Source organism: Anas acuta, chromosome 16 (assembly GCF_963932015.1).
Source record: "Anas acuta chromosome 16, bAnaAcu1.1, whole genome shotgun sequence".
Classification (NCBI taxonomy): Eukaryota; Metazoa; Chordata; class Aves; order Anseriformes; family Anatidae; genus Anas; species Anas acuta.
Window position 1 is genome coordinate 11527695 of NC_088994.1, and position 19106 is coordinate 11546800.

The following is a 19106-nucleotide window of genomic DNA, read 5'->3' on the forward strand; positions in this document are numbered from 1 at the left end:
TGAGCTGTGGTGAGTGCTGCTGCAGGAGGAGCTGGGGCTTGCTCCAGTCTTTGGTTGTTTTGTAACTTTTTTACATGGCATTATTCCCATCACCACTTTGAAAGGATGCGTGGTCTCTGAGGTGTTTTTACATCATGCAGTAGCAATGCTGAGCACTTGCGAAGTTTAAACAATTTCTATGGTATGTAAATGAAAAAAAAAATATTAGCACACAGATCTCATTTATCTCATTTTTGTGTGTAAGAATGTAGAGCAGGAATTGCGTTTCCCCTCTCTTCCCCACCCTCCCAAGTACAAAGCTGCTCCCTGTTCTTGCCATGGACATCTCTGGGTCCTGCAGAAACGCCTCTTTGCTGATCTGGGGAACGGTAGCCTTTGCTTGGGGCTGCCACGAGTGATGGCAAACAGGTCTGCTGAGGGAAAAAATGTGTGTATGGCTCACATGAGATGCAGCTCTGCTACCCCGGCTTGCCCTGATTCGTAGCATCCTAACAGGGCATCCAAAGGAGACAAAGCCCTGCTCTCCAAAACGTGCTTCCAGTCCTTCAAACGTTTGCCCATGGATCTTCGTGCAGTAGCAGGCACCAAAGAACAGCAACCCTTAGAAACAGGGAGCTGTTCTGCCTGCCCTACTAATCCCCGGAGAAGTCTCCCTCTCCATTGTCTGCAGATGGAACTGAAGATGAGTTAGCCAAGCTTGGCCTCTTTGTGTACCAAGTACAACTGTTTATGTGCATGATTAATAGCTGATCGTGCCTGAAACACGCAAACATGCTGACAACATTTCTGTCACAATTGTACGCATTTAATAAGCATCTCATTTGAATTATTAATGTACAATTTTCCCCCAAAAAAAGTATTTTATGTTATAAAACCCATAAATTATCTAAGTACAAGCTGCAAGTTTGTAAATACAGCATTAAGAAGGTAGCTATTGCATAGATGGTTTAACAAAAATATCCTTTGTAAGATATATAGGCTTATGTGGAGGGGATTTAGCTGCTGGGAGAAGGTCTTCCCCAAGTAAGTTATGTGCTTCTTAGCTGCAGCAGACAAGGAAATGTAATTTCTTACTTTGTCCTTTTTGCTGGTGGAGCTCCAGTTGTCCTGGAGCTGGTCAGTTCTCTCTTCAGCCCCCTGTTCACTAGAGGCAGGTTTATAAGCCATCTTTATGTGAACGCCTGGAAGTGACTTCTGATTGAAAAGACAGCTGGATCAACAACCCGTGTGTCAGTACGCTTAGAGAGGAGACAGTGAAAATAAACGGCCTGAGAAGACTCATGAGTGATGTTTCACTTTGCACGGTGCCTGGTGAGTTGGAGTCCTGACTGGCAGTGCCCGTGCCTGCTGGACATGCGTGCAGTGCCACGTTGCCTTTGCTGATGTACCAAGACACAGGCCTGCACTGCACTGGGAAAGCTGGACTAATGCAGCAAGGATGCAGCGTCTGCAGCGCTGTAAGGCTGAAAGTCGGAGCAGTTGTGCATATGCCTTCTCCATTTACTGTATCATCTCTTCTGACCAGAGTCAGGCATAGCAGTCTGTCAGGGTAATGCTCTGAGGGCGGTTTTTTGTACACAGTTAAGTGGAAGACTGTATGCTGTATCTCCATGTGTGTACATACACACACAAACTGCAGCAAGGATCTATAAACCGAGAGGCCTGATTAACTGTGCCCTTACCAAGAGCACTTGCTGACTGTGGAGCTGTTGCTGACTGACACGGCAGATCAAATTTGCACAAACAGCAGTAAGGAGTACGATGGGAGGGAACTTAACCTCAAAGAAACTCAGCAGCTGACACTTTGGATGTTTGAATTACATCTGAATCAAGCCCTTGATTAAATCTTAGCAGTGTCAAAAGCTCAAAGCAGCAATTGTAATTGATGTTGCTCTTTTTTTTCCCCTCATATTGCTAAATTATCTACTGAATGTGCAGTGCATCCATGTCACCACATTAAATTTTTATGCAGAGAAGAGGAGAGATTAGGCAATAAAGCCACAGGACAAACAGTACATAGGCATATCTTCTTGGCTTCATTCACTGTATTTTGTTGTTGTTTTTTTTTTTAAAAAAGTGTTTCCAAATCTAAGTAAAACTGATTCCAGATGTACTCATTTAGAAGATATAAAAATCACACTAGCACCAAGACTATCTGGATTCTGTGCTGTACCTGAATAGATTGCTAGTCCCATCTGAAAAACTGCAGTGCTATAAACAATAAAAAGGCCACAGGCAAAGGTTTTAGTGCTTCACTGCCGTTAGCATCCTCTTCTCCCAAGTACTTTAGACTAACATAGTTAGAGAACTCCTCTGGCGCCCCAGCACACTGGATCAGAGGCGCCTGGTACGAGGTGGGTCGCTTGTCGGGACGGTCGGGACTGGATCCGTCCGTGGGCCTCTCGCCAACGTACAGCAGGCTGCGGTCTCTCGTGTCGTGCTCCGTTTTGAAGAGCTCGTACTCCGTGTGGGGCAGCTTGATGCCCAAAGCCAAGCAGCCGTTCGTCGGCGTTATATCCTGCTCCACCCCGGCACTCCAGGAGTTTGTCAGCCCACAGCTGCCTGGCTCGGAGGAGTTCAGCATCATCACCGTTAACTGGTCCATTGGCGTCACTCGAGCCTGCGTGACTTTAAAAGCCAGCTCCGTGCCGCCTCTCACCTTAGAGGAGGGGACGCCTTGGGTGTAACGCCCAGACGCGTAGATGGTGAAAGTCGGCTGCTTGCAGAGTGGGTCGGAGTAGTGGTAGTAGTAGCCTTCCCAGGTGTGGTTGTTACCGTGGAAGATGAAGTACCTGGTGAGGAACAGCACCGCGGGCCGCACCTCGCAGTGGGTGCTCACCCAGCTGCCGCTCAGCTGCATCGGCGGCTCAGCTCTGGTGGGGAGGATGGGGGGGTGGTGTTCGTCAGCTCTGTATATAATCCCACAGGCTGGGCAAGGATGCACGTGGTGCTGCGGAAGACAAAGAACAGTATTTTTGTAAACTGATAAGCCAAAAAAACCCTTTCCAGAATACTCAAAAAGCTCACGCTCCCCTCTCCCACGCCAACTGTTCAACTGCAGCAAACTTGGCCCAAGGCAGCCAAGCAGATTAAGTGAGATAAAGAGCTGCCCGGGCTCTTTGCTATTCTGGTCCCCTGGGGAGGACAGAAGGGCTGTGCTCTGCGCGGGGCCGCTGAGGACATGCGGAGGACGGGAGGAGGACGGGGCAAGGGCAGTGCTGCTGGACAGGCAGGGAGAGCTCCCTGGCCACCCCGGTCCGGAGGGAGGCAGAGGTTCACTGGGAGCTGCTGGAGCAGATGTGGCAGTGCAGAAGGAGAAGGAGAAGGAGAAGGAGAAGGAGAAGGAGAAGGAGAAGGAGAAGGAGAAGGAGAAGGAGAAGGAGAAGGAGAAGGAGAAGGAGAAGGAGAAGGAGAAGGAGAAGGAGCTGCCCCAGGGCTCTGCCCATGCTTTGTGTGACACTCCGAGTCAAAGCAGTCCTGCAGCCGATCAAATGCCAGAGGGTTGTTTTGGGGTGGCTTGGAACTTTTTCTGGTACTTCGTACATCACAACTGATTTATTTTTAAATAACCAGGGTTTGGACATTATATCATTTTCTAGAACACGAGGTAATCTTTACTGAGCTGTCGTATGGAGCAAGGTTGAATAACTCAGTAGTTAACTGTAGGGTGGGTAATTTACATGCGAGTTGATTGGAGTCTACTGTAATTTAGTCATTTTCAGCTTGTTTTACTGCTACTGTCACGTTAATGAGTGCTGACAGTACACAGTACATTATGGCTAAATAATCCCAGAAGTTGGCAAATATATATGCTCTCCTTAGACAGGAAATTCTTTGATAATGAAAGGTAATTTGGGGAGAATGGGTTTCTTTAAAAGAGGTATAAATTTAAGGGAATAAGGGTAATATTTTCATAAAGCGGGTTAAAAAATAATTCCTAACATAGCTGTGTAGCTCTCACTAGTGCAGGCAAATGGATATTAGTTTGGTGAAAAAAGAAAGAAAAAACCCCGTGCCCAATAAAATTATCACTATAGACATGAAGCCAAAAACCTTACTTGCTTAAACCAATCATGTGAAGTTATTTCTAATGTATGGCAGCTTCTAATTATCGCCAAGTGGTGACATCATGTGCGGGTACATTGGAGAGCTGTTAGCTGATTAATTACAGTGCTATATTCAGAGAGTGAATTTCAGTATCTTTAGGTTTGGTTTTAAATTAACTTTTAGAAGTGTTTATGTTTACCATCTGGTTTTGCTCATATATATGGTTTTGGCCCAGGATAACACAAATTTAACCAATTTGAGAAGGTTATTTTTTGAGGGGGAAAGGGGTGTTGCTCTGTGTTTTTTTTTTTCCAAGTCCAGTTGCTGTTGTTTGGGGTGTGGGGAAATGTTGCCCCTCAAAAGCTGCACACAAAAGATTTTTTTTCAATTAATTGAATTCCATCTAGACTGTAAAGTTCTAAGAGGATTTTTTACCCCATCTCACTACTCAATAATTTCTGAATTGATAAGCTGTGATTCAGATAAAAATACGCTTTCCTGGAAACAAAGTAAAATATAAAATAAAAAGCAACCAGGTCTCCTGCTCAGTTTTATTTATGTCAAACTAAAAGTTAAATCTCAGTGTAATAGCGTTACTCGGAGCAACTTCCTCCTCTAATGGCATTACGCTGAGGAGCAATGATTTAATGGCAGACACTTGCTTCCTCGCTCCTCTCTAAACCTGAAGGACATGACAAAGAGTGAGAGAGGGATGGAAGACAAACAGCGCGTAGGCAGCCTCTAATGATGTGCAGCCCAAAGCTTTCACTGACTGTGGTGCAGGAAACTAGGAAATTGCATTTCCTAGGAAAACAGAGCCAACGAAAAGCCATTAACTCCAGGCTCGTGCCATTGCAGGCTTATTTCTTATGCTGTAAACCCACAACCGTACCCTGCATGTCCTCCTGCAGGTCCATGGAATAACAAGGGCTCGAGGTGCAGGCAATCAGTATTTTAATAGTATGAAAATAACGTGTGCTTCGCAAAGCCCAGTGAACTGATGAGGGGAGAGCTGAGCATCTGCTCGCGATAGGGGCGGTGCAAAAGCATTGCTCTTACCACGGCGTTCTGCAGCGGTCGCTGGTAACCGGTCGGTCGGTAGTGGAGCCTCTCCAGCCAGTCCGTGTGAATGTCCCCCAGGTACAGCTCTTCCACCAGCTGGCTGCCACTCTGCTGCGGCTCCAGCAAGGGCTGGTAATGCTTCTCCACCCGCACGAGGCTGAGCTCGTGCATGGCGAAGCCCAGGGCCGCGGTGCAGTCGCGCTCGGACTTGGCGCTCAGCAGTTCGTAGAGGGCTCCGGGAGCCCAGGTGCGCCCCGGCGGCAGGAACCCGCTGCAGCCCTCGCTCGAGGTCTGGTTGATCCAGGAGGCCACCTCCCGCATGGCTTTCTGGCTGTGGAAAACGATGCCGACTTTGTGGAGGTGGTAGTCGGCCTCGGTGGCCCCGCGGGTGATCCAGGAGGCCTGGCGCAGGCGCAGCTTGCCCTTGATGACCAGGGAGTACGAGGGCTCCCGGCAGGAGGGGTCCCAGTAGTAGAACTGGTAAGCCTTGAAGAGGCGGTTGGCGTAGAAGAGGTAGGATCGGGTGAGGAACTCGGGGCCCGGCCGCACCTCGCACCTGGGGACGGAGGCAGGGGTGAGCACGGGGCACAGCAGGCGCACAGCCTGCGTGGAGCAGGATGGGGTACAGCGGGGTGACACGGGACGAGGACACCCAAGATGGGCAAAATTGGGGTGTGGAGAGCGCAGGGGCGAGCGTGGGGGTGAGCAGCACCGGTGGCAGCGCTCGGGTGGGTGATTTTGAGCACCTGCTCCCCAAACCCTGGGCAACCTGACCTAGCGGGTGGCAGCCCTGCCAGATCCGGATGACCTTTAGGGTCCCATCCGACCCGAGCCATCCTGCGATCCTGTGAAACCCCACGGGTGCTGGTGGCACACTTTGGGCGTGACACCGCGCTTTGTGCCCCGGGGACGGGAGCTCTGGGGAGGGGGGCAGAGGCAAGAGGGCTGCCAGGGGGCTCGGGGCGGGGGGCACTGGGGGTCTCGGGAGTGAAAGAGGAAGAGGAGGAGGAGGAGGAGGAGGAAGGTCCTTACCCGGTGGACACCCAGCGGCCCTCCAAGCGGGGCGGCAGCCGCGCCGCGATCCTGGCGCCGTCCTGCAGGTGGCGGAGCTGCTGCCGGCACCGCGGCTCCCAGCGCAGCGGCGGCTCCGCGGCAGCGCAGGCTGCGAAGGGCCAGGGGAGAGAAAATGGGGGCGAGGGAGAAAGAAAAAAGGGAGGAAAAAGGGCGTCAGCAGCGCGGAGGGTGCGCCCCCTCCGCTCACACCCAGCCGCGGGGCCCAGCAGAGCTCCCGGGAAGGCCCCGGGGGGTGCTCGGGGATGGGGACCCCGCTGAGGGCACCCCCAGCTGGACCCCAGCACCCACAGCTGGGCCCCAGCACCCACGGGTGGGCACCCACAGCCAGGCCCTGCCGAGCAGGACGGGCACAGACCCTGTTAAGCACCGTGGCCCAGAAACCTCCTGGGTTACGTCCACCAGAAGGTCCAGTCAGAGGCTGACACCCCAGCCGGGTTAGCGGAGAAGCGAGTGGTTGGTTAAGGATAACGAAATTTTATTTATTTAGTGTTTTCTAGCTCTAGTTTGAACAAAATGCAGGCGTATTTTTAGATGAAGTCTTCGAATCAAACTGAGCATGCTTTGTTCCTGTTCTCTCCCTCTCCGAAGCTATTGTTGAAGCAGTAACTGGAACGGGGAATTACAGCATGGGAACATTAGACTCGCCTGTCGCCCGCCATAAGGACAGTAATTCTGTCACTTACCTCATTTCCCATAACAACGGATGTTATTGGCTTAGGGAATGTGCGAACACTCAGCTAAATCCTGAAGACCTTTGCATGCACACACACATATATATGCATATATTCCTATATGTTATTCACTCTTTACTTAGGCAGACTTCTGTGGCACTCACCATGAGTTTGCTTCAGTAAGAAACATGGGATTTGCCCCTGTAACGATGTGAAACGAGTTCCCAGCACAGCTCCTGAAACCCCACCGATTTTCTGCAGTTGGACAAGTGTCCGTCAGGCAAAGCCAGGTCCCGCAGCCTGGTGCGGTTCCAGTCCAGCGCTGCCCCAGGTTTATTAGCCCAGCCGGCGTTCACTCACCCGAGCTGTGCTTTGCAATTTTTGTAGTAGTGTGCTGGAAAATTTCAAGCCAACTTTTATGGGTTATGCACATGTCATCCATTCCCCTCCACTCAAGATCACGACTGGAGATCTGATCAAGATCTGATCTTTGTGTGCTCCACAACAAATCGCAACTGCTCCTCCTAGTCCCCGTGAGCCAACGCCTTCGTATAACCTGAACCACCCCGTGATCTTTGTAGGGAGCTTTGTTTAAACCAAACCTCTCATTGGAAGGGAAACCCAAACCATCTGACTGTACGTGAGGGAAGGAACCGCTGCAATCACAAAGGGCCTGAGCCAGGCTGGGAGGGCACAAGCACCTCTCTGAGCAGCGCCCTTGTAACAAGAAGTGTTTGCGAAGGCAGCTAGCACATGTGGGTCTGCTGTCAACCATGGGCAAGACTACATACAAGCGGCTGAGCAACGTCAGCAAAATTCCCTGGCTCAAAAGCTTGGGATGTAACACCAATATAAACAGTCGGGGCCAGATTCACAGCTGGGGTCTACCAGGGAGGCTCCCTCGATTCCCAGCAGCCAATATATTCCGAGACAGGAGCCTCTCCTCTCTGGCATCAATGCGTCCTCCACACACACAGGGTCAACTGCCTGCTGAAAATCTTCGGCATCTGTTTGCCACAAATACACACAAGCCCTACACCAAGCCAAACGGCAACTCAGCAAATAAACCCTTGTGCAATTCAGAGGCTCCTGAACATGTGGCAAAGCAGAGGCATTTCCATTCAAATGGTATTTTATTACTGATCTAATACTATACAGCTTAAGACTTATGTCTGATACACAAATTGAGTCTCTTTGCCATTTGCAAAGGTTTTACACATCACAGTAACAGCATCTTTGAAATGCATTTGTGCAGATTTTAGCACACAAACCCTTAAACTATCACAGGTCACAAAGGGAATAACCACATGGAAAATGAAGCCCCCAGCTAAGCAGGGGAGCAGTAACAGAAGCAGCCTACCTACCTAAAGGCTAGTGAAACCAGCCATGGATGTTCTGGTACCTCACTATGCACTGGAGTGCATAAACTAGCTGGAAAGACATATTATTAGTGTTAAGGGGTCTTTCTGGAGCAGACTTACAATTGTACTGTTTTAATCATCTGTAAGGGCTTGACATGGCAAGCAGGGATAGCCAGCTCCTTCACAATTGCTTTCATAGTGCTTCCTAAAGAGCAGTTCCTGTGAGCCCTCATATGAAAAGCAGACAATATTGAATGACAAAACTCATTGTTATTAGTTACGCCTTCATTTCAGGATCTCTGTGGGTGCCCAGGGTTAGGGCTCTGCACTTTCATCCCACTTCTGCCATGACTTTGCTCTGTGCCCTCAGGAAAATTTACTCCCGTGTATGCCTTACCCCTGTGTGCTTCTTTACACAGCTGCAAAATACACCAAGCTTCATCTGCCTGCCCTATCATGAGGCCTAATTACTGGCAAAGCTTTTGCAGATCTTTCAGTTCAAGGACAGTCCAGACTGAATTACATTTAAAAACACATGAAATCATTATCCTAGAGAATACTGTAAACTAAAAAATAACTGTATTTGGATTAGAGGTAACAGACTACACAGGCCAAATTTGCTCTTGCTCATAACCACAGAAAGACTCCAGAGGTGTTGGTGCAGTCTATAGTTATACCGAAATAACAGTGCAAAGTATAGCCGCATGCTGAACTTGCTAACTGCTGTGTGTGTGTGTTTATTGCAGCAGAAGCTTCAATATTTGACTGAACCCTTATTGCTACTTTTGGCAGAAACACCAAAAGTCTACATTGTTTGAGAGCACAGACACTTTGGCAACACCATCACAAGATTTTGACACGTTCAATAGAAAAGGGAATTTTTATAATCAGGATCACACTCCATGGGAAAAAAAAAAAAAAAAAAAAGAGAGAGAGAGAGAGAGAGAAAGAAGAAAAAAGAAAGAAAGAAAAAAAAGCTCCAGAATGTAAACATTTGACATGATAGGAATTCCTAAGGATTTTGTCTTACTTAACTGTACACAAGACTCCAAGCTGGATGCATCCTCAAACCAAAAGCTACTGGCTTGTATCCAAATTTTGTGGCTGCTTTTCTCTCTCAAATACTCCAAGCCCAGTCCCACCAGATCCAAACAGTCTTTCAACTTGGAAAAGTTCAGTTCCAGACCTAAAATCTGTAGTTAGGGCACATTTCTATTCCAAGAGCAGCATGAAGTGGCTGTCACTCATATGTCACTCTGTTACTCAGCCCCTGGGGAAGCGCATCAGGGCAGCTTCTCTCTCCGTCAAATTGACTGCTTTATAGAGTTGTTATTGGGGGGGAGGAGGAGGAAATTATTCACAATTCATCTTCAAGACAAAAATACCCATTCATAGGAAAATCTAAAAAAAACCTCAACTGTGATCTCTTCCACTCACTCGTTATCCTGTCTGTCTGTATTGATTAACCACAAGCGTTTCCAGAGAGCTCCTCAGTGCAGCAGCTAGACAAAACAGTATCTTTTTTCCAGCTTTCTGGTGCGTGCTGCATCCAAAGCACTGGCCCAAGGTCTCCAGGCAATAGGGCTGCACAAGCTCTCAGGCAATTAGGAACGCCAGTACCCAGGAACAGAGGCTGATCCCTGGAATCAGCAGAAACTGGATCAAGCCTTGAGGCAACTGCAGTAGCAAATACTAATCAACTCTTCCACACACTCATTTGTATAAGCAACTTTTAGAAAAATCAGACCCGCAGCATCAAATGATAGAAAGGCAGAACTGGAAATTCCTACACACAGTAAATTCTTGGTAAAATTAGGACGAAAGATTCCTAGGCAATGGCCAAGCCTGAAATGAGAACCTGCCACGGGGGCTGTGCTACAAACTACTGTATGCTGCAGATTCAGACCCACTTCTCTGTTATGAAGGAAAAAAATACCAGCCAGGAGAGAAATACTGTAACATGCCTTGTTGGAAACAAATCTTGTTTGTGTTCCTCCACACAGATTGACTTTGGAAAAAAGCAAAGTTGAGTCACACATCTGTTTCTTTATAAATGGAGGAGAAAATGCATACATTAGAGTTTGCACCAAATTAGTTACTGCAGATCAACTCTTCTCCAGAGCTAGATTGCTTAATCTGTTACATGTTATTGCCTCCTATGGCCAGAATTTATTATTTCAATTTATAAATCTAATGTTTCAGTTAGTCACACATTCACAGGGATAAGATCAGTGCCTGAAGTCATGGAGCATTACACATTTCTTCATTTAGAGATGACATAAAACCTTTGATATTTTCTAAGGAATGTTCAGACTGGAATGAAGTGGATGATAAGAAACATATCGATATATTCTGCATGCACAAATTGTACTTATCCACACAGACATCATTAACAGAGCAAAACAGTGTTTCCTTAGTGTTTTTCTCTCCTGAGAGCATGCAGAATTGATTTTGGGTTAGCCACTAAAGGAATAAGCATTCTTTCAAAAGCAAAGATGTCTGTATTAAGCAAATCGATTTCTCTTGCATTTGTGTGGAGATTAAGTTAGTGGTGCTTTTTATTCGCTCAGAATAAGGCATTCCCAGGAGAACAATTCTGTGGGAAGATATATATTTTATTTTATAATACTATAAAGTTAAAAAACTTAAATATAACCCACTGGGGGTGGAATACTGTATCACATCACAGTTTTGCATTTTGCTTATCTGCAAACTAAACCCAGTTCAGCACAGGACTTAAGCATACGCTTAAGTCTAATTGGTTTCAGTGAAACTTAAGCATGAGCTTCAAATTAAGCCAGTTCATGAACATTTTTCCTGATTAGTAATGCCTCCCTGAACTGATGCCAGAATGTGGTCAAGTGGTTGAGGGACGATGCCAGTGCTTTCACTGGAGTACTGTTTGGCTTCTGGAAAAGTATTTCTATTATTCATCCCTTCTCTTATTTGTCAGTAAAATGGGTATAGTTATATATAGCTTTTTTACCGGTTTGATGCTCAGTTCATGCTATTTGCAAAATGCTTTGAATTCACTAGAAGTTTCGCGGTATTCTTTCAGGGGTGGCACAGTAAGTGTATTACATATGTTAGCCATCATTGCAGAATAACCATATATGAAATTCTGCAGATCCTAGGAGGGAACTCAGCTCACTCAAAAGTCCCAAGGAGACCAGGATTTTAGAGAAGAACTTTCTGAAACATACTTTCACCCTGTAACTTTAAGCATATTAAAAAAAAAAGTTCAGACGCTGTATTAAATGGCTTTAGCCTAGCTGTCTTCTGAGGCTGTGATCTTTGTCTGATTTGTTTCATGTCCACGATTAAAATAGTGAAGCACTTCTGGTGAGTTGACTAGAGGTTTTTAAGGCACTAGAGAGGTAAATATTTTACTCTTGGAATCATGGAGCCATTTGTTTCTCCTGTAAGTGTCATGTCCAGGGACAGATGACAAGACAGATGGGATTTGCAGCAGGGAAGGGAGAAGATTTTCTCTCCCGCATCCCAGAGATCCTCTTCAATATAAACTACATTTACATAAAATGGCTCTTAAAACTGCTCTCTCTGGCTGTTTACCCTGAAGAAGAAAACCAGGCCTAACACTGTCAATGGGATTGCAGGGCTTGATCCCACTTTCATTGGAGTCATAAATAGGAAAGATCCCATGACCGTAACTACACAGCATCAGGCCCTTATTCAGAAAATGCCCTTCCCCACAAGCTGGCAGTGAGCACTCACTGGAAGAATGAAGGGCACAAAGGAGAAATGGGATACGGCCTGCTGTCTCCCCAGATGGAGCGAGCACAGCGAGGCACACCACTTGGCACAGAGGACCAGGGCGGCATGATGTGAAACAACAGCCCCAGCGGTGGGTGTGAGCACATCCTCCCACAAAATATCTCCTGGGGTTAACGTTGCCCACAGTGCTGGGCCTTTTGGTTACACAACAGGGCCTTACTCGCCATGCCCATGCCGGCCTGGCAGCCCACAGGCACCACGGAGCCACCTCAGCCCTTCCTCCTTCCTCCCTCCACCCTGCAGGCACCATGAGGCCTCAGCAAGAGGCCTTCTTACGCCTCTCCCACAGCTAAAACAGTCCAAGGCAAACGATTTCCTCAAGAACAGCTGAGCAATGCCATATGGCCAGACAGTCCCCAGCTGGCCCAGCCGCTGTGGGCAGCAGCAAGCTGTCTGCTGCCAGCCCCGCAGCAGGGACCAGGCAGCGGGCAGGTGTCCCGTGCCAGCTAAGAGCCCCGGCCATGGCCACCGAAACCCACAGCACAGAGGGGAAGGGGTGGTTAATCAGAAGAATTAAGAACTAATGGGATAATTGCTGCTTGCATCCTTTTTTCAGCGTTGGCAAGCACTGGAAAAAAAGCAACTGGGTTCAGGCAACACTAACACATTGTGACCTGTGTTAAGCTCTGACCAGTATTGCCACAGAAGTCTGGCACAGAGAAACACTGAAGTAAAAGGCAACAGAAAGTGAAGGGAAGAAGGGGAATGCTCGAGCTTTTTTCCTTGAACACAGGTGAGAGTTTAAATTGGATTTCGGTGACATGGGGGAGATAAAAGTGCGATGATCTCTAATTCCCTGGACACCTGGATGGGGGAGTCCAGTGAGAACAGCTGGAGGAAGGCCTTTCCTCTCCAAACCAAAAGCAAACCCTCTCAGTCCAAGGCTGAACAACACCCTAGGGGTACAACTGTGACTCAGTTAAATTCTAACCAGAATTCGTATTCTAACCAAATGGGAAATATTACATCTATCTTCTTTAATTTAGATAAGATGGAAACTCATTAGAAAATATAGTGCATGGTTTCGAAACTCATGGCACACCATCATTTTGAATGTATAGAGCACCCATGCAGTTTTGGCAATTCCTTCAAACCCTTGCACAGGCACTTTATTAGTGGCTATTGTGGCCATTTTTAATAGTGATGGCTAAGCATATTTTTTCCCAGAGTGCTTTGAAGAGCGGAACTGGTAATCAGGCAAGGGCTTGGCTATAAAATGCCCACATCATTTTAAACATCTAAATCACTCACATGGACCGTAAGCACAGAGAAGACCACCCACCACATAATATTAACATAAATATAGCATTTACCCAAAGCAAAATGAGCAACTGGAACTGGCGGGAGTTGAGAGCAGAACAACAAAAAACGATTAGGGGGTGGGAGGCATTGAGTTACGAAGCAAGATTTAAGAGAGCAGAGTGCATGTAGCCTGGCTGAGTGACAGCTGGGGAGAGATGGACATGATAACAGCCTATAAATATTCACAAAGCATAAACACCAAGGAAGGGAAGGAATTCCTTACACTGAATAAAGAGGTTCTGTTGGGAGTGAATGAAGAGGGGAAAAAATGTGGCTTGTATATCAGGGTGAACTTCTTGAGGCACAATCCAGTAGGCAGCACAAGTCCACTTGCTTGGCAGGATTTTGAGGGGTTGAACAAAGCTTTAGCACAGCAGGGAATAACTCGCTCTTGGCAGGGAGTTGGCGGGATGCTGAGAGTGGCCTTTCAGTCTCCCACTGCCATGGAGCAGTCCCAGTCCCTGGCTCCCACGGGAGACAGCTGCTCCCTTGTGTGTAAGCTCATTGTTTGTCGTCCTCCTCATTGGAATTGCCTCCATGGGACCAGAAATACGGGCCAGAAGCAACAGGGCATTTAGGTCCATAACGATATAAATGACCACAGTAGGTTCTAACTGCTGGACACAGCTGGGAATCCCAGTGTGTCCCCGCAATGTCAAGTTCTCACTGCTGAAAATCTAAGTCCAGGAAATTAGATTATAAACCCTCTAAAAAAAGAACGATCCTTTTGTTCTCTCCTTATTTAGCACCTAACACAATAGGACTCTTGGCACTGCTGCAAGTATACTGTTTATAGTAATAAAAATAGGATCTAACGGGATCTAATAGTCTGAGGCTACTTGGCTCCCACAAAACCAAGGAGGAGAAGGGCATTCAAAAGCAGTCGTAGTGGAGGGTATCCTCAGAGAAAGTGGTTCATGCTCAAAGGTGGTAAACTGATACGCATCCCACACCAGAAATATGCACGCATGTTTAACTTAGAATCACAAGTGACCACAGAAAAAGGTTACTTGTTCAGCTGAGGCAGAGAATTAAAGTTACTTCTAACATGTGTTTTGGGGTCTGGGTGTGGTTTCTAGATAGCCTGAAATTTCAGTCTACTGTTTTGCCTGTCAACATTAGCCAAGTTTTGATGTGTTCCAGTTCTCTTAAACACTGCCGACAGATGCTGAAATCAAAGCTGACATTCAGCCTACGCACTGCATAATCTAATAAAGGGACTCGCGCTACTCAAAATTAGCAAAACTTAGGATTTTTTCACAGCAAAACTTTGCTGTCGCTTATATTTTCACTCACCTTTTCCAGGGAGTCTAACCAGGAAAAAAAAAAATCTGCGAGAATGAGCTTTAAAAATGAAGTGTCATCATGGTTTATGGTATTAGCAGGACAGAAGAGACACTTAAAAGCCATAACCTGTGTCCAGCACCTGTGGATTTAGTAAGTGGGAACAAGGTGAATCCAGTTCTCTCAGTGGTGAGCTTGGAGTATAAGTTGTTCTGAGTACAGGGGCAAAAGCTCATTTCCAAGGATCTCTGTCTTTGACACGGACAAGACCAAGATGTCACAGATTTGTCAGTGCTTCATATCAACACAGTAGAAACCCTGGGGAGGGATTTTTTTTACATGACTGATCAAATGGGTGCACTTATGCTTAAGGCTTTATTTTAAAGACTAGACTTAAGCAAATCTCTTTGAACCCTCAGTGGTGAGATTTCTCTTGTTGATTTATGTACCATCACACCAGTTCTGAGTCAAGAAATGTTGCTGAACTGATCCAAATGTCTCTCTTACAGTGCCATAGGAGCTGAGCTTCATAGCAGCATTCTCACTTTCAGTTCAACTCAAACCATGATTATTTAAAAAGCTGTTCAGTGAAAATGAAAAAACATCAGCATGAAAGACATTATCACACCATCACCCTGGTAAAAATAAAAAAATAAAGATGTATTTGAACCCCTTTATCACTTAACAATCTGGAGCTTTGGCTTTTCACATAGACATCAGATTTTTTTCCTAATACACAGATACACAACTTTCCCAATTTCACACTTTACAGCATGAGACCTTTTAACTCCCTAAAGAAAAAAAAAGAGAAAAAATAACAGATTGCAGATTACTAACCCCTCAGATGTTACACAATTTAAATTGGGTAGAGAAGGAGCTGTCGTATGAATCATATTTTCAGGTTCTGGCGGAACCCTTAGCCTACAGGAAAAGGGTTACATTTTAAAATTCCCACTTTATCACTGTCAGTTTCTTGGTATTATTGTAGCTGAGATGCTCTTTCTTAAAATCACAGTTAGTAATTCTGTTTTCACAGCCTTATCTTCCTTAGCAAATAGGTAAGAAAACCAGAGGTACTGTGTAACAGTATTGTGTAGGTGCTTCCTAATTTTGAGGTTGATTATAGCAGTGATGGTATCTCATCCATGAACGCGTTGTTTTTATAGATGACATATGCTGTGTTGTGGGGAAACACAGGATCCCATTGAAAGCAAAATCTCTTTCCAAACTTTGTTCTGCCAGATGCAGCCTCCCCTAGCATTGGATTCCAGCTTTGGTTTTCTTCATAGCAATTTCTGGCTTTTGAAAATCTCCTTACTCAACAATTTGTGCTTGTGGGGAAAATATAGAAACCACACGATATTTTTTTCACTTGTGCTTTTTTTACATCTCAGCCCTGTTTTTATCTATATCCATATACTTTGAAACATGGCTAACCTATCATTATGGAAGAACAAATAGAGTCAAATCACACAACCCAGCATAATACATTAGTTGTTGATTTTTTGGCCAGCTAGAGAAATGAAGAAGAAAAAAACGCCAACTTGGAAAAAATAAATTAGCAAAGTAAACATTGCCCAAAACAAACATTTGATCCAAAGACAATGATATTAATTTCCTAGTGGGTATAAAATATATATGTATGTGCAAATACATACATCTAGATTTAATTCACTGCTATCATTTAGAGGATTCTCTTCCTAATCACACAAATGAATGCAGCTGCTGATCTTATCTTATCTTACCCCATCACAGTTATTTTCAAATTTAAAATAAACTTTGGAAGCAAGAATAGATCTTTTATGTTAAAACCATGGAGGAGAAGCTACACATGAAAAATATCAGTGTGGTGTTATTGGAATGTAAAGACTTTAATGAAAGCTTAGGTAAAAACTCAGCAAGTCTCTCGGGACATTTCCAAGAATGAGTGATTCTTTGCTGGAGGAGACTCCAAAATCTGATCCAGTTACCTAACTGAAGCATTTTTTCAACTAATTATGCGCTGGTGTCATACTGATGTTCAGTTTTATGCAAAATTCAGAATACCAGTCTTGCTCACACTGAAGTCACTGGCAAACCTTGCTTTGGTTTTAATGAGTTCTGGATCTGACTTAGCTATTTAAACATATGTTTTAGGGTCCAACTTCTGTTCTTACTGAAATCAGTGGAAAATTTATCACTGACATTAGATGGAAAAGTGTTGGGTTCTAATTAGATTGAACTAAAACTGTATGACAATTTAAGAAAGCATTCTAATTAGACTTGTATGTTTAATCTTTCATAATACAGTATAACAGATCTGTGAGCAGAGCAACTTGCATAAATGAAATCTATAGAGAGGCAGAATACTTATTTCTCAACCTGTGAAGCCTTGTATTTGGGGGACACTGTATGACGAAGATCCCAGATAAGGAGAGCAGAAAAGTAACCTTATACAAATGCAAATACTTATGCAAATAATTTCCAGAAGCTGTCACTACACAGTTCTTCTGCAATGCTCACTTAACAGAGCCCCAAGTTTAAGGGGCCAAGTAAGTGTGATAGTGTGCTGCCCAAAGACTCAGAGGAGTAAAGCAAGTGGTAGAAGGGAAAGAAAGGAAAGGAAACCCAGCTGTCTGGATATCCAGGGTCCAGGCTGCACAGGGGGCATGGGAGCTCTCTCCCCACCTTTCCCTTCACCTGTTCAGGGGTGTGGAGTTTCACTCAAGGGTCTCCCGTGCATTGCCTAGGAAAACACTGTCCAAGGATGGGGAAGCCTTCCCCAGGCTCTGCTCTTTGTCATAAACAGAAATCACTTTGCCTTTTTCACAGCACAGTTGTCTTTGTTCTCCCATGTAGCCTCTTTAGCCAGAACCTTTTCTTCTGAAACTGCTCCAAGAGCTGTGGGGTTGCAAGAAGCCTTAACGAAAGGCGGCCGCAAAGATGCAGCCTGCACTGCTTGGGGGGGGGGGGGTCGGCACAGCTGGGGCTCCGTGTCCCTGGAGGAGACTTCTGAAGCAGTCCCAGGCCGGGGCAGGTGCTGGGCTCCCTCCCAGGGATGTCTCCCAGCAGCTCTGCAAAGCCACTGGGAATCCCCTGAGCCCTTCCTTGAGCCACGCCGAGCTGCAGCGCTCCCCGTGCTCCGCCGGCCGGCCGGGAGCGAGCGGCGATGTCCGGGGGGCTGCTCCCCAGCCCTGCCACCCCCCGGCACCCCCAGGCTGCGGGGAGGCGAGGACGGGACAGGTTTGGGCAGAGGGTCCCGCAGCCTGGCACCCTGCACCCAGGGGCAGAGAGGGGACCCTGGGCGAGTTGTGCCCCCCGGCACAGCCACACACACCGGTCCCACAGCCCGGCAGCATCCCCGGGACTCCGGGCTCCTTCCCAGGGCTCTCCCTGCGGGAAGCGGCGCTGCGAGGAGCAGGAGCACGGCCGGGGACGTCCCGGGGAGCGGGACTGAGGCTCCGGGTGCCTCCTGCCCGGCCCGGCGCTGCGGAGGGCACCCCGGGACCCCCGGTCCTGCAGCACCGAGCCCCGCTGGACGATTTCTTTTAAATCCTTTCACTCCCGGCACCTTCCGTGCTGCTTCTTCGCACCCGCTTCGCAACCTCCCTGCACCCGCCTCGCATCCCTCCTCCTCAGCTGAGGAACTGCTGCGCTCCGCTCTCCCCTCGCACTCTTCACCTACGCTCCCTGCAGCCTCCTAACAACCCCCTGCCCGCCCTCCCTGCACCCTCCTCGCCACCCCCCTTTTGCTCCCGGTGGAGCACCCCGAGGGGGCGACCCCTCTCCCACCGCCACCCCCCGGTGCCACCTACCTAGGAGCAGCCCTGCGAGCCACCAGCACCGGAGCATGGTGGGCGCCCTGGTTCGTGTCGCCGAGCCGCCGGCCGAAGAGGGGCGATGGCCGCCGGTGCCCGGGGAGCTCAGCGGGGAGCGGCGCCCGGTGGCGGCGCAGCCATGGGCGGCCCCCGGTGCCCGCGGCGGGGGGACCCCGGCTTCAACCCGGCGAGAGCTGGGAGGGAGGCTCCGGAGCGGTCCCCGTGCTCAGCCACAAGCTTGCGAAGAGGGGAAAAAATATATATTTAAAAAGGGAAAAAAAAAAAAAAAAAAAAAAAAAAGCAACTCAACCCCCGCCTTCGCTGTGAAGTGCGTCCCCCCCCCCACACACACACACACCCCCGGCTGCTGATAGCTCTAATGGAGCTTGGCAGCCGCAGGTTCAAGTTGCCAGAAGAGGTGGAGACTCCGCCGCCTGCGCCCCACATGCGGCCGCGCATCGCACACGCCGAGGGGGCTGCCCCGCCGCGGCTCCCCCGGCACCCCCGGCACCGGCACCCAAAGCACCGGCACCCCTGGGACCGGCACCCCTGGGACCGGCACCCCCCCGTGCCCCTCCCGGGACCGGCTCCCCCCCGGGGGCACCGGCTGAGCCTGAGGGCCGGTCTCGGTCGGTGTCGCCCCCACTTCGGCCCTGGCTGCCCGGGGCCAGCGCTCTCCTCAGCGGGGCGCCCCCGCGGTCGTCCCACACAGC

The 19106-nt window shown here is 47.8% G+C and overlaps 1 protein-coding gene across 2 annotated transcripts; it reads right to left on the minus strand.

The window, feature by feature from the left end:
* Positions 1–783: 783 nt before the first annotated feature.
* APCDD1L (APC down-regulated 1 like) lies at positions 784–18896 on the minus strand. Of its 2 annotated transcripts, XM_068700428.1 has the most exons (5): positions 18752–18896; positions 18391–18630; positions 6142–6271; positions 5107–5665; positions 784–2950 (listed from the first exon to the last, which is right to left on the minus strand). In XM_068700428.1, the coding sequence occupies exons 2-5, from the start codon at positions 18425–18427 to the stop codon at positions 2186–2188; spliced, it is 1491 nt and encodes a 496-aa protein (XP_068556529.1). In that variant the 5' UTR covers positions 18428–18630; positions 18752–18896; the 3' UTR covers positions 784–2185. The 2 variants fall into 2 exon arrangements, with proteins under 2 accessions (XP_068556529.1, XP_068556528.1); XM_068700427.1 differs by lacking the exon at positions 18752–18896 and having other exon boundaries at positions 18391–18675.
* Between the last annotated feature and the right edge of the window lie 210 nt (positions 18897–19106).